A 13,407-nucleotide genomic window follows, 5' to 3' on the forward strand; every position below is an offset into this window, starting at 1 on the left:
GTCTATTATTACATGTGCCTTTCACGTTTCAATTCTTAATCTTAGCTCTTTTTTTCAGACAGTACATTGCGTTACATTTCTTCAATTTTGTTGGTTACGGGGCATTGATCCCGGAGACCTGAAGAAAATAAAAGGATACAAATTTTGATTCCATAATGGTACGAAATGATCATACACTTTATGCATGAAAAATGCTAGTTTTGATCTGGGTTTTTGCTGGAAGGAAGAAAAGAAGGTTGTATATACTATATTGAGTTAGAATTAGAATCAGAAGAAAGCAGAGAAATTGAGTAGGTAGGTGAATTCCAGAAACAATGAGTGTCACCGGGAAGAAAATGACCAAACAGTTAACAGGGAAAAGGGATGATACCCATTTGCATTCTGCAGCAAGATCAGGGAGTCTCTCTGTACTAAGGGAGACCCTTACTGGTATAGAAGATCAGGAGGAACTCCATGAGCTATTGGCAAGGCAGAACCAAGATGGTGAAACACCTCTTTATGTTGCTGCTGAATATGGTTATGTTGATCTGGTTAGGGAGTTGATTCAACTTTATGATCTTGCTGATGCTGGAATCAAAGCTAGGAATGGTTTTGATGCATTGCATATTGCTGCCAAACAAGGGGATTTAGGTCTGTATCTCTGTTCCTTTTTAATTATCCATAGTAATTAGTAAGACTATATTGTTAGGTTTGTGAATAAATGTTCTTAGGCACTAGGATTGTTCCTTTTTGCAGATATAGTGAAGATCCTTATGGAAGCTCATCCTGAGTTATCAATGACTGTGGATCAATCTAACACCACAGCATTGCACACGGCGGCGACACAAGGGTACGTTGAGATAGTGAAGCTCCTCTTGGAAGCAGGAAAAGGCTTGGCAACCATTGCCAAGAGCAATGGGAAAACAGCTTTGCATTCTGCTGCAAGGAATGGACATGTTGCAGTTGTGAAAGTGCTTCTTGAGCAGGACAGAGAGATTGCAACTCGAATCGATAAGAAGAGGCAGACGGCGCTTCATATGGCGGTGAAGGGACAGAATCTTGAGGTGGTGGAGGAGCTGATCAAAGGAGATCCATCAACTATAAACTTTGTTGACAATAAGGGGAACACACCATTGCATATAGCATCTAGAAAGGGCAGGGCTCAGGTAAATATATAACTTGATATCAACATAGAAAGACAATCCCCATTTGGCTTTAATTTGATTTGTTTGCACAGATTGTAAAGAAGCTTCTTGAGCAGAAAGAAACAAACAAAAAAGTTGTTAACAGGTCTGGTGAGACTGCATTAGACACTGCTGAAAAAATGGGGAACCATGATGTTAAGAATATTCTGTTAGAACACGGCGTTGTGAACGCCAATGCCTTAGTAAAGTCCCAAGGAATTACGGCCACAACCACAGCCACAGCCACAACCGCAACCACGTCGGCCAGGGAGCTAAAACAAACTGTGAGTGACATCAAACATGAGGTCCACAACCAGTTAGAGCACACCCGACAAACGCGAAAGCGGGTGCAAGGCATAGCAAAGAGAATCAACAAGATGCACCAAGAAGGCCTGAACAATGCAATAAACTCAACAACCGTGGTGGCAGTGCTAATTGCAACGGTGGCATTCGCGGCGATCTTCACAGTCCCGGGGCAGTTTGTTGATGATCCAAACGATGTCCCTGAAGGGTCAACACTTGGTGAAGCAAACATAGCACCACAGGGTGCATTCTTGATCTTCTTTGTGTTTGATTCAATTGCACTTTTCATATCTCTTGCTGTGGTTGTGGTTCAAACTTCGGTGGTGGTTATAGAGAGCAAAGCAAAGAAGCAAATGATGGCTATAATAAACAAGCTAATGTGGTTGGCTTGTGTGCTTATAACTGTTTCATTCTTGGCATTGGCTTTTGTTGTTGTTGGGAAACAAGAGATGTGGCTTGCTATTTCGGTTACTGTTATTGGGACAACAATAATGGTTACAACCTTGGGGACTATGTGTTATTGGGTTATTAAGCACCGTATTCAGGCCTCTAATTTGAAGAACATAAGGAGATCTTCCATGGATACAAATAAGACTAAGTCTTCTTCAGTCACTGCTTACTCCGATTCTGAACTACTAAACAGAATGTATGCCATTTAGAACTTATTATGCCTTTAATTTATGCAGCTACAGCTATATCTTATCTTATAATATAACTCAAATCCAAATCATACTAGTAAGTTAATAGCCTTTTTCAACCAATGATAAACAATACTTGCTAACAGTAAAAATAAAAATATGTGAATATTCACCAAACAAAAATATAACGTTAACAAAATGACATGCATAATATTAAAAAACTTAATCAAACATATTAAATCACAATTCTCGACTACGATCTTTGTATGGAGACATTTCATATGAGTATATATGATTGAAACCTATGAAGTATGGATACTTTTTCTTCGGACACATTTTGGACATGATACTGTATCTAATCGTGTCTTAATAAAAAATAAAAAAATTTTGTCTGGACACACTTGTACACATCTAAATACTATCACGTGTCAACATGTCTAATCTTATTCTTAACATATAATTTTAAAATAAATTTAGCAATAGTATATATTATTATTTATTAAAAAAATTTAAATACTTTATATAATTAAAATAAGATATTAAAAATAATTAAAAAATAATTTATGTTTTAATATCAAAAAAATATAAAAATATTATTATAATTTATCTAAAAAATATTTTATATTTTATATGTATATATATTCTCGCATCGTATAAAATTTTAAAATTTTTGTATCGGTATGTCCCGTATCGTCTTCGTGTCAAACTGTCAGTATCACCCTGCATCATGAAACATATTTTGAGAAAGAAATTTTTTATATGAACTTTGTTTTTCCTTATAAAGTAAGTTTAATTTTTTTTCACAATCTTAATGGGCCAATTGGGCCTAAATGGAAAGGAAGAAGTCAATGGCATGTTTTAGCAAGCCCATAAAATGTTTCTCTTGTATGACATGACACATCTACATTTCCCAGCCTCGCCCACTTCATGACAAGGAAAGGAATACTCCCCGGCTCCCCCATTTGGAACTGTCCATTCTTGAGGTTCTTTCATCTTTGAAACATTATAATATAGTCATGTATGCAGATATGCAAACGGATGCTCTGATTGGTTGGCAAAAGAAAGTGTTAAGAGAAGAGAAGGGATTAAGTTCTTACACTCTCTCCCTGATAGTCTGATTCCTCCTCTTCGAGATGATGTAAAAGGAGTTTATACTCGTTCAATTTAGCTTGTAGCTTTTTTTTTTCTTTTTGGGCTTAGGCCCATACGTATGTAAACAAAAAAAACATTATAGCTCCATTGACCAAAAACCACAAACGACATTATAGCTCCCATGAATGTTGAATTGATCCTACGGCAAGAAACTAGAAAGAATGACTATAGGATATGATGTAGCAAAGAGAAATTATTGAATGCTTTTTAGACTACATTGAAAAATGATACTAAGCATATCCATCAAATTTGCCCCTCTTTTTATGGGTTAGATATATTGATCACATAAAATATTGTATCAAATTAATTATTCATGGTTGAAATCAATGAGTTATATAGTATCCAACGCCGTCCCTTCAAAATCATTCATCATTCTTCGTGGTTGACCCCGAAATCCGAGTGTCTCTTATTTTATCCAATTCTGAGGTAGCAAATGGCAGTCACGTACTGGATTTTTAAAAAGAATTGTTAATGAGCATGCAACTTTCAAACGTCGGTGTTCACCCATTGCTCACTACCGGCACTTATCCCTATATGTTTCTATAAAATGAATTTAAAATAATATAAATCAGTAAAACAAAAAGAAAATGACAGGAATGAGGTAGGCACGTTACCTTCGAGCTTCAAAATTAAAGAATAGGGAAATACAACATAATATGTGTGAATAATGCCTACTCATGACAATGAAATGAGATGCTAGTGACTAGTAGTATAAATATCTCAACTTTCCGTTCATCGTGTATTGTATTTGTATCATGTGTCAAAATAAGTACAATACAAGTTGGGTGGAGATTAGTCTTACTCATTATTCAAATTTCAAAGTGTTCTTTTTATTTCTCCTCAAAGACTCAAAAAGTTAAGGGCACCAAAAAATTCAAAGTTGAGGGGATTTATTGATTTATTTTAAACTGCTTTGTTTTGAGTCCGTCAAAGACCATAAGAAGCGGCACGAATCACGTGAATTGAATTGAGAAAGCCGTCTAAATTTTTTATTTCGTATGATTTCGAATTTTACACTCGGCAATTGGCAGCGGTTGTGCCTACTCAATATTCATATTCTTTTTAAGGAATACTCGATATATAATTATATATTCCTTAATTAATTTTAATTTTAAGGTAAGAAAGAAAAACGCGTGGTTTACGGGGCCAGGTGTCCAAATCATACTTGAGCTACTTGACAACCATGGAGCTAAGCTAAACTATTTCAGCTTACTGGCCCACCCAAAAAAATAATACTATTAACACGCATTCAACTATCGTCTGCTGTATTCTTCTTACTGTGCAAATTCTAATTTAATTATCTAATTATTACTTTATTAGTATTAAAGAAAAATAAGAGGCCAAGCAATAAGAAATAATGTTTCAAGTTTCAACTTCTCTGTAACTATGTTAGTTTGGAAAGTGTGAGATGCAATTACGAACACTAGGTTACATTAGTGTTATTATTATATGATTTAACGATGTTAGGTACGATACTATTTCGTGAACTGAGTGAGATATTGCATAAAAATCTCGGAAGAAGCAAGAAAGACGTATTACTTTATTGATTTCTTTTTAACTTTAAAGTGATATAATTGTATGATGATAAAATTCCATTTCACGCAACTGTGACGACACCTGATTAATGATAGTTTGGAAGAAAGATTATAACTTAGATTACATGTCAATTCCTTCCGATTTGGCAGGATTATTTACTACCATACCCATTCAATATTTCATACTTTCACATTACTAGCACAACTTTTCCATCCAAAATTTCCTCAACTCATAATCACAGCGAAAGCGAGCCCACATGCACAAAGTAGAAAAACATTATAAACGGCCACCTGTTAATTTCTCTACTAACATACACACCACGCTATTGTATATTGGGGATGCTTTCATACACGCGGTATTAAACCACTATTTCACCTTAACCATGACAATAATAAAAACGTTTCACCGTCTATAAATTCAATCCAACAGAATACACAAATTCAATTATAATTTTAGTATTTATCTTATCTTATAGTTATCTTTATCTTTATCTCTATCTTATCTTTATTTACTTTTATCTTCTTTTTTTTATGATTAGAGGGGCATAAAGTCCAAAAAACACAAAGATTACATAGAAATCACTCTAGCAAATTTAACCCCAGATGCATCTATCATAAGTGCCGCAGAGAGGAACGTCGGAGGAGAAGAGAAACACATAAATCCAATCTGACAGAGGTGAGCCTTCTTAGCCAACAGATCCGCACAAAAATTTCTTTCTCTGTAGACATGGGAGACACGAACATCCCATGGATGAGCAAGAAGCAGCTTGATGGCACGCAATAGGGGGGTTCCTGCAATTCTAGAAGGAGCCATGTTCTGAACAAAATTGGCAGTACAGAGAGAGTCCGTCTCAACCAGGAGCTTCCCAATGCCTAGCTCACGAGCCAGCTTAATCCCTGCGTACAAGCCCCATAATTCAGCCAAGGTGATAGAGCATTTTTTCAAATTCATCATGAACCCTGCAATCATTCTGCCCTGACAGTCTCTAATCAGACCACCACAACTCGCCATGCTTGTTGGGGGCATAACAGAGCCATCGACGTTCAGTTTAAACCAACCCTCAGATGGGGTTCCCACCCAATCATATCTTCTCTATTGGTACTCAGCGTTGAAACTCCTGCTTCAGAAATGGCGAGACAATCCTCGTAGTTCTTGACCAGGTAAATAACTTGATTAAGTAAAGTATTTGGGTTAGAGGAAACATTTTGAAATATGAGCTCATTTTTGCTTTTCCATGCCAGGTTGCAGGTGGTGATGAAAATAATGGGCCAGCTGGTCCCATTTCTAATATGAGGACTCCATAAATTCTCTTTCAACCAGGCTTTGATATCTGTCTGAAAGAAATTTTGCTGGGAGTTTCTGTTTACCAAGCTCTTCCATGTTCTGCTGATGAAAGGGCAATTCCGCATCACATGGAGCAAGGTTTCGGAGTTATTTGGACATCTTGGGCAGTCTGCTACTTCAATAAGACTTTTTCTAGCTCTATTTTCATTAGTTAAGAAAGAATTTTGAGATAGAAACCAAGTGAAGGCTCTCAAACGTTGGGAAAATTTGAGTTTTCATATTTTATCAAAAGGAAAATCACTGCTAGAGTTGGATTGGTGTGTTGTTAGATAGGTGGATTTAATAGAAAAAATACCTGTAGAAGAGGGCAACCAGCAAATCATATCTTCTCCCAAATTCCATTGGGGCGCCTTAATTGATCTTATCATATCAATAGCTTCACTGGGTAGAATTTGGTTTAGAATGTTAAGCTTCCAGGTACCGTTTGAGTTCGCATAATCAGCCACCTTGTCTTTAATGACGGAATGGATATCTTCTAGAGCTAAATCACTGAGTTTAGGAATTCATGCTATCCATTGATCTGTCCAGAAAGCCACCTCTTTATCGTCTCCTATCCTCCAAATAAGGTGAGGAGTGAAGTCATTCCATATTTTAACGATTCCTTGCCACGTATTAGAGCTGCTATTCTTCTGTTTTACTTTAGGCAATAGAGCTTCCCCACAACCATACTTACTACGAAGAACTTTCACCCAAAGACATTCTTTGTTGTTAATAAGCATCCACGCTAGCTTCATAAGAAAAAGCTCCCTTTACTCTTAGGTTTGCATATATTGTCCCAGCTGATGGGATGAACCTTTCTCTTATTAACATCTGATCCCCAAATGAAATTGCGACAAATTTTATCAATTTTTTCACAAACAGCCACTCGGATCTTCATGGTTTGCATTGCATAGCTAGGGATGGATGCAAGAGTTGAGTATGCCAACGTGCACCTGCCTGCTAGAGATAGAGACTTGCTATTCCAGCTGTTTAGTCTTTTTTGCATTTTGTCCAAAATGAATTGGAAATTGTGCTGACTGCAGCGCTCATGAATGAGAGGAACACCTAGGTATTTACCTAAATTGGATGTTAGGGAGATACCTAGGTTGTTGCTCAAATCAGTTTTCACATAGTGATGAGTATTGTTGGAGAAGAAAACACAAGATTTATCATAGTTGATGCTTTGGCCTGAGTTGTTGCAAAAAATTTCCAGAGCCTCTGTGCACGAAATTACAATCACACTTTTGCAATTCCGCACAACTAACCAGCAAGTGCACTGGGTCGTCCAAGTAATACCTTACGTGAGTAAGGGTCGATCCCACGGAGATTGTCGGCTTGAAGCAAGCTATGGTTATCTTGTAACTCTTAGTCAGGATATCAATAATTATCAGGGTTGATTGTAAAAAGCAAAAGAATATGAAATAAGTACTTGTTTTGCAGTAATGGGGAACATGTTGAGGTTTTGGAGATGCTCTATCTTCTGAACCTCTGCTTTCCTACTGTCTTCTTCTTCAAGCACGCAAGGCTCCTTCCATGGCAAGCTGTATGTAAGGTTTCACCGTTGTCAATGGCTACCTCCCATCCTCTCAGTGAAAATGTTCAACGCGCTCTGTCACAGCACGGCTAATCATCTGTCGGTAGGCGAGAATGATGATGAGTGTCACGGATCATCACATTCATCAGGTTGAAGAACAAGTGATATCTTAGAATAAAAGCAAGCATGATTGAATGAAAAACAGTAGTAATTGCATTAATCCATCAAGACACAGCAGAGCTCCTCACCCCCAACCATGGGGTTTAGAGACTCATGCCGTAGAAGATACAATGAGAAACGTGTAAAGTGTCATGAGGTTTAGATACAATGTCAAAAGATCCTATTAATAGTGAACTAGTAACCTAGGGTATACAGAAATGAGTAAATGACGTAAAAATCCACTTCTGGGTCCACTTAGTGTGTGCTTGGGCTGAGCATTGAAGCTTTCATGTGTAGAGACTTTTTTTGGAGTTAAACACCAGCTTTTATGCAGTTTGGGCGTTTAACTCCAATTTTTATGCCAGTCCCAGCGTTAAACGCTGGGAATTCTGAAGCCGATTTGCAACGCCGGTTTGGGTCATCAAATCTCGGGCAAAGTATGGACTATTATACATTGCTGGAAAGCCCAGGATGTCTACTTTCCAACGCCATTGAGAGAGCGCCAATTGGGCTTCTGTAGCTCCAGAAAATTCACTTCGAGTACAGAGAGGTCAGAATCCAACAGCATCTGCAGTCCTTTTCAGCCTCTGAATCAGATTTTTGCTCAGGACCCTCAATTTCAGCCAGAAAATACCTGAAATCACAGAAAAACACACAAACTCATAGTAAAGTCCAGAAAAGTAAATTTTAACTAAAAACTAATAAAAATATAATAAAAACTAATTAAATGATACTAAAAACATACTGAAAATAATGCCAAAAAGCGTATAAATTATCCGCTCATCAGCCTCCTTGATAACACTAATTTGGCTATTGTCCGCTTTGGCAAAAAGAATCAAGTCATCTACAAAACACAAATGAGACAAATTAGGACCATTTCTAGAAAGTATAATAGGATCCCATTTTTTCTCATTCACTAGTTTGGTGATAAGTTGAGATAATCTTTCAATGCAAAAAACAAATAAATAAGGGGATAGAGGATCTCCCTGACGAATCCCTCTTGTGGGGCTGAAATTTTTTGAAGGAGAACCATTCCAAAAGACATTGAAAGAGGAGGTAGTGATACAGACACTAATAAGATTGATAATGTTAATAGGGATATTTGCATCTGCTAGAGTTTCCAAGATGAAATTCCAATTCAGCTTGTCATAGGCCTTTTCGAGATCCACTTTTATCGCCATAAAGCCTTCTTTTGCCTTTTTTTGATTCTCATAAAGTGAACCACTTCCTGAGTGATGATGATATTGCCAGCACAGGCTCTTCCAGGAATAAAATTGGATTGGGTATTCGAGATGAGTTTTGTCATAAACGGTTTTAATCTGGTAGCCAACATTTTGGTTACTATTTTATAGCAGACGTTGCACAAACTTATGGGCCGAAAATGAGCAAAAGTCTCAGGGGTATCAATTTCGGGAATTAGAGAAATAAGAGTTTGGTTGACACTACTTATGCTGGATGGGTTAGTGAAGACCTCTTTAACTCAGCTACAAACAGTAGCTCCAACCTTATCCCAAGAGTGCTGAAAGAACTTTGGGGGTAGACCATCTGATCCTGGAGCTTTCCAGCCACCCATATCAAAGACAACAACTTTAATTTCTTCATCAATAGGTTCTTTAGCAATAAGCTATCTCTCTTCCTCAGATAGGGCTGGAAAGTTACCTGAGATAGGAAATGACAATAAACGGATAGAATTAGTGTCAGCTGAAAAAATATTTTTAAAAAAGTCCATTCCCAGAGCTTTAAGAACATCCGGATTATCAGACCAATTTTCATTATCAATTTTTAGAGATTTAATTCTATTCTTCCTTCTCCTGCCATTAGCTTTAAGATGGAAGTAAGTAGAATTTTTGTCCCCAAATTTGATAATGTTACATCTAGACATTTGAAACCAGTAACTCTCCTCTTGAACAACAATATTCTCATATTCTCTCCAGAGTTCTTTCTGAAGTTTTTTAAGAAAGGGGTTACTTTGAAATGATAGACTTTCATTGATGCCTTCTAAACGGGCAATAATGCCACTTTTTTTCCTGAAAATATTTCCAAAAGTCTCTCTATTCCAAGCTTTAGCTCTATTAGTAAAGGAGTTAATATTATCAATCAACGAGTCATTCGGATTCCATGCATCATTAACAAGATTAGAGTAATCATCATGGAGTAACCAAGGGGCAAGAAGACGAAAAGGTTTGTTAGAGTTATCCTGGATAGTGTGCTGAAAATCTATCAAAATAGGTAGATGGTCCGATTTCAACTTTGGTAGATGTTTAACTCCTGCTGCCTGAAAAAGTTGAGTCCACTCGAAGTTGTTTAGAACTCTATCTAGCCTTCTCTTGATGTGACCCCGCTGCCATGTAAAGGGAGGACCGAAAAACTCAACCTCCATCATGCCACAGTTACACATGCAATCAATAAATTTGTTTGTATCTGATGAAAGGTTGGAGCTTCCCCCAGAGTCTTGGGCATATTTAATAGCATTAAAATCGCCGCCGATACACCAAAGCCCAATTGTAAGGTTAGCAATTTCCTCTAGCATATACCACAGATCCCTTCTGATAGTTGGATTAGGGCTGCCGTATATAGCCGTGAGGAACCAGGGCTCTTCTTTATTCCAAGAAACCTTGCAATGGATTAGTTGCTTATGAATACGTAACACTTGAACATCCCAGAGATCTTTATTCCAGAGGCACCAAATACCTCCAGAGAATCATTCCGCCTCACTGATGGTCCAAGCGTCAAAGCCCATTCTTTTAATAACATTTTCTGCTTTAGAACCTGAAACGTGGGTCTTAAAAAGGCAAATAAGCGAAGTATGATATCTAAAGCTCATATCTCTAATAATGGTAGAGAAACCTTTAGCAGAAGCTCCTCTACAATTCTATAGTACAATATTCCTACTAATCATTATGATAAGAAAGAATAAAAAAGGATACAGAGGCAAAAAGCCTTAGCAATTCGAGGGTACTTCAGTAGTCCTCATAGGGTCAGCAGCCCCTGTCACCATATAGATGCTTGGTTGATCTTCCACCATGTGTTCAGATCCTGAATTGTTATGATAGGGAATGTCTCCTGGATCGAAAGTGTGGTTTGTGATAGGTTGAGGATCAGCTCTCGAGGAGGATGGACCTGTCTGAGGTGTCATTTCGTCTTCGAAGATAGTACCTGGAACTTCTCCGGCAACGGGTACATACCCTCATTCTCTGTGGACTTTTGCTTGTTCCCTTAGCATGTAGCTAAAATTCTTCCAATAGTCTTGATGATCACCTTGTTTACCTGTTTTAGCTTGTTAAGTTATCTCCTGTGGGGTTGTGGCTATGTTTGGGCTGACCTCAGCTTGGTTAACTTGATTTTTTCCTTTTTGAGTAGCGGGTGTAATCTTCTTAGTCTGATTTATTAATTTCTCGCCATTCTGACTTGTGACAGGTTGCTGATTTTTCATTTTTTGGACGTTGGAGCTACGGTTCTGATTTGTTCCAGATTTCTGCCATTGATTCTTTGATATTTCCTTTCCTTTCATGGAGGGGTTACTATTGATTCTGCTCTGATTCATCTGGTTGGTATTCTCTTCCTTTAAATCAGCTAAAACATTAAAGCGAGATGACTGATTTGTTGCATATCCTTCCTTTTTTGGTTCCTGATTTAATTGCTTGCCTCTTCTAGCGTTTTTTTTAACTACATCCAGGAACCAAACAGGGATGATTGTTGTTGATCCTTAATTGCCATGATTTGTGGTGTATCCTTGCTAATATCTTGGCCTTTACTTTCCTGATTTGCAGCGAGATTCTCGCTCTCTACCAACTCTTCCCCTTTCTGACGACCTTTCCGGTGTGGAGACACCGTTGGTGTCCGATATACTCAACTCTGGGCAATCGTCCTTTCTGTGGCGATATCTTCCACAGTTGAAGTAGATTATGTGAAGACCTTCATACTCCAGGCGGAAATCCTTACCTAGAGCAGAGAAAGAAGGAACAAGTTGCTGCCTAAGGTCCACCTCAACACAAATCCGAGCGAACTTTCCTCTGGAGTGTATGGATGTATGGCCGTTGATTTTCAACATAGTGCCCAGGGAGTTACCCACTTTTCCTAGAAAAAATCTGTTGTAGAGTTCTGCTAGTAGGTTAGGGATGCAGACCCAGACAGCTACTTTTTGGATTCCCATCTCGTGAGAAAAGAAAAGAGGTCTCCATCTTTGGACCAAAAGGTAGTGATCAGTAATCATCCAAGGCCCTTCGAAGAGGGCGTAGGCATAGTCCTCATGAGCATGGAAACGAATAAAAAAAATTTCCTCCAGATCCGTTACATTGATGGTGCTTTGCTTCGCCCATCTTCTGGTTACCCATCTCTCCATAAAAGGGAGACTGATTTTTTTGCCCAACGGTTTCACAATAAGAGAGAATTTCCATGGCCTGCACCATTCATCGTATTCCTCTAGGGACACTTTGATAACAGGTTTGGGATTGAAGGGAGCTAGAGGTTCTTCTGCAAGTTTATCCTTCTCGAATTCAGATTCATAATCTTCAGAAATCATCTGAACAATGTCTTCAATATTTAAGGAGTCTCCCAAGCCGTTAGCCATCACCATATCCTTATAGGAAGCTTTAGTACCCTTATTTTGTTCATTGGATTTATTAGAGGTCTCAACATACTCTGCTGACTCTGTTTGCACACCCTTCATAGTTGAGTCTTCCTCTAAGATCACTTCTACTACTCCTTCCATGGGAGCACCCTCCTCTTTTGCTGCATCCATCTTCACTTTCTTAGTACTCCTATCTTTTAGATCTTCCTCCTCTTGTGAGCGTTTTTCGGATTTGTGCAGAGAATTTTCAATGCGCATTGTGAGCTCTTTCTTTTGACACACTTTAATTTAATTTACTGTTATCTTCGGAATCCGCAAAAGGACAATGGGGGAAAACAATCCTTAAAATTTCTGTCAAGTCTCCTCTGCCAACCTTTTTTCCAAACCAACCATTATTACACAATACTTTTATCTTTCATAGGCCAATACTCTATATATACTTAATTTTACCTTCATAGTTTACAATTCAATTCAATCCGTCAACAATCAATAAAAATTATTTTCTCGTCTTTTCCTATTCTTTCACAATTTTATCATGGTATCAGAGCTTCTCTTAAACTCTGCTGACATCCATGGGTAAACCTGCTATCCGATTCCTTCCAATAGATGGACTGACATCTCAATGGATTTCATAGGGGGATTACCCAAAGCCAAAGGGATGGATACGATATTTGTGGTGGTGGATCGCATGACTAAATATGCTCATTTCTTCCCACTTTCACATCCCTTTACGACAAAGGATGTTTTTGTTTTGTTCATTAAGGAAGTGGTACGCCTCCATGGTTTTCCATCGTCAATTGTCTCCGATCAAGATAAAATATTCATGAGTGCTTTTTGGACTAAAGTTTTTAAACAATCCTTCTCTAGTATCCTTACTATTAGGGCAGAATTGAATGTAGAAGATAAGGGTAGAAGGAAAGAGCAGAATAACTGAACAGAAGAATGAATTATTGATGTGATAATTACCCCACTGACAGAATAATATTATAGATTTAAATGAAAGAAAAACAAGAATAATTGAATTTCGAG

At 37.8% G+C, this 13,407-nt stretch overlaps 1 protein-coding gene across 1 annotated transcript; it reads left to right on the top strand.

Moving 5' to 3' along the window:
- The first annotated feature begins 335 nt into the window (after window positions 1-335).
- LOC107461595 (ankyrin repeat-containing protein At5g02620) lies at window positions 336-2,142 on the top strand. The gene is made up of 3 exons (XM_016080115.3): window positions 336-630; window positions 736-1,145; window positions 1,217-2,142. Exons 1-3 carry the CDS (start codon window positions 336-338, stop codon window positions 2,123-2,125), a joined length of 1,614 nt encoding a protein of 537 aa, XP_015935601.2. The 3' UTR covers window positions 2,126-2,142.
- The last annotated feature ends 11,265 nt before the right edge of the window (window positions 2,143-13,407 follow it).

This window comes from Arachis duranensis, chromosome 8 (genome assembly GCF_000817695.3).
Source record: "Arachis duranensis cultivar V14167 chromosome 8, aradu.V14167.gnm2.J7QH, whole genome shotgun sequence".
NCBI lineage: Eukaryota > Viridiplantae > Streptophyta > Magnoliopsida > Fabales > Fabaceae > Arachis > Arachis duranensis.

Coding starts and splice junctions, on each gene's coding strand:
- LOC107461595 (XM_016080115.3), top strand. CDS start 336: ATGACCAAACAGTTAACAGGGAAAAGGGATGATACCCATTTGCATTCT. Junction 631..735: donor TGCCAAACAAGGGGATTTAG/GTCTGTATCTCT, acceptor TCCTTTTTGCAG/ATATAGTGAAGATCCTTATG. Junction 1,146..1,216: donor CTAGAAAGGGCAGGGCTCAG/GTAAATATATAA, acceptor TTGTTTGCACAG/ATTGTAAAGAAGCTTCTTGA.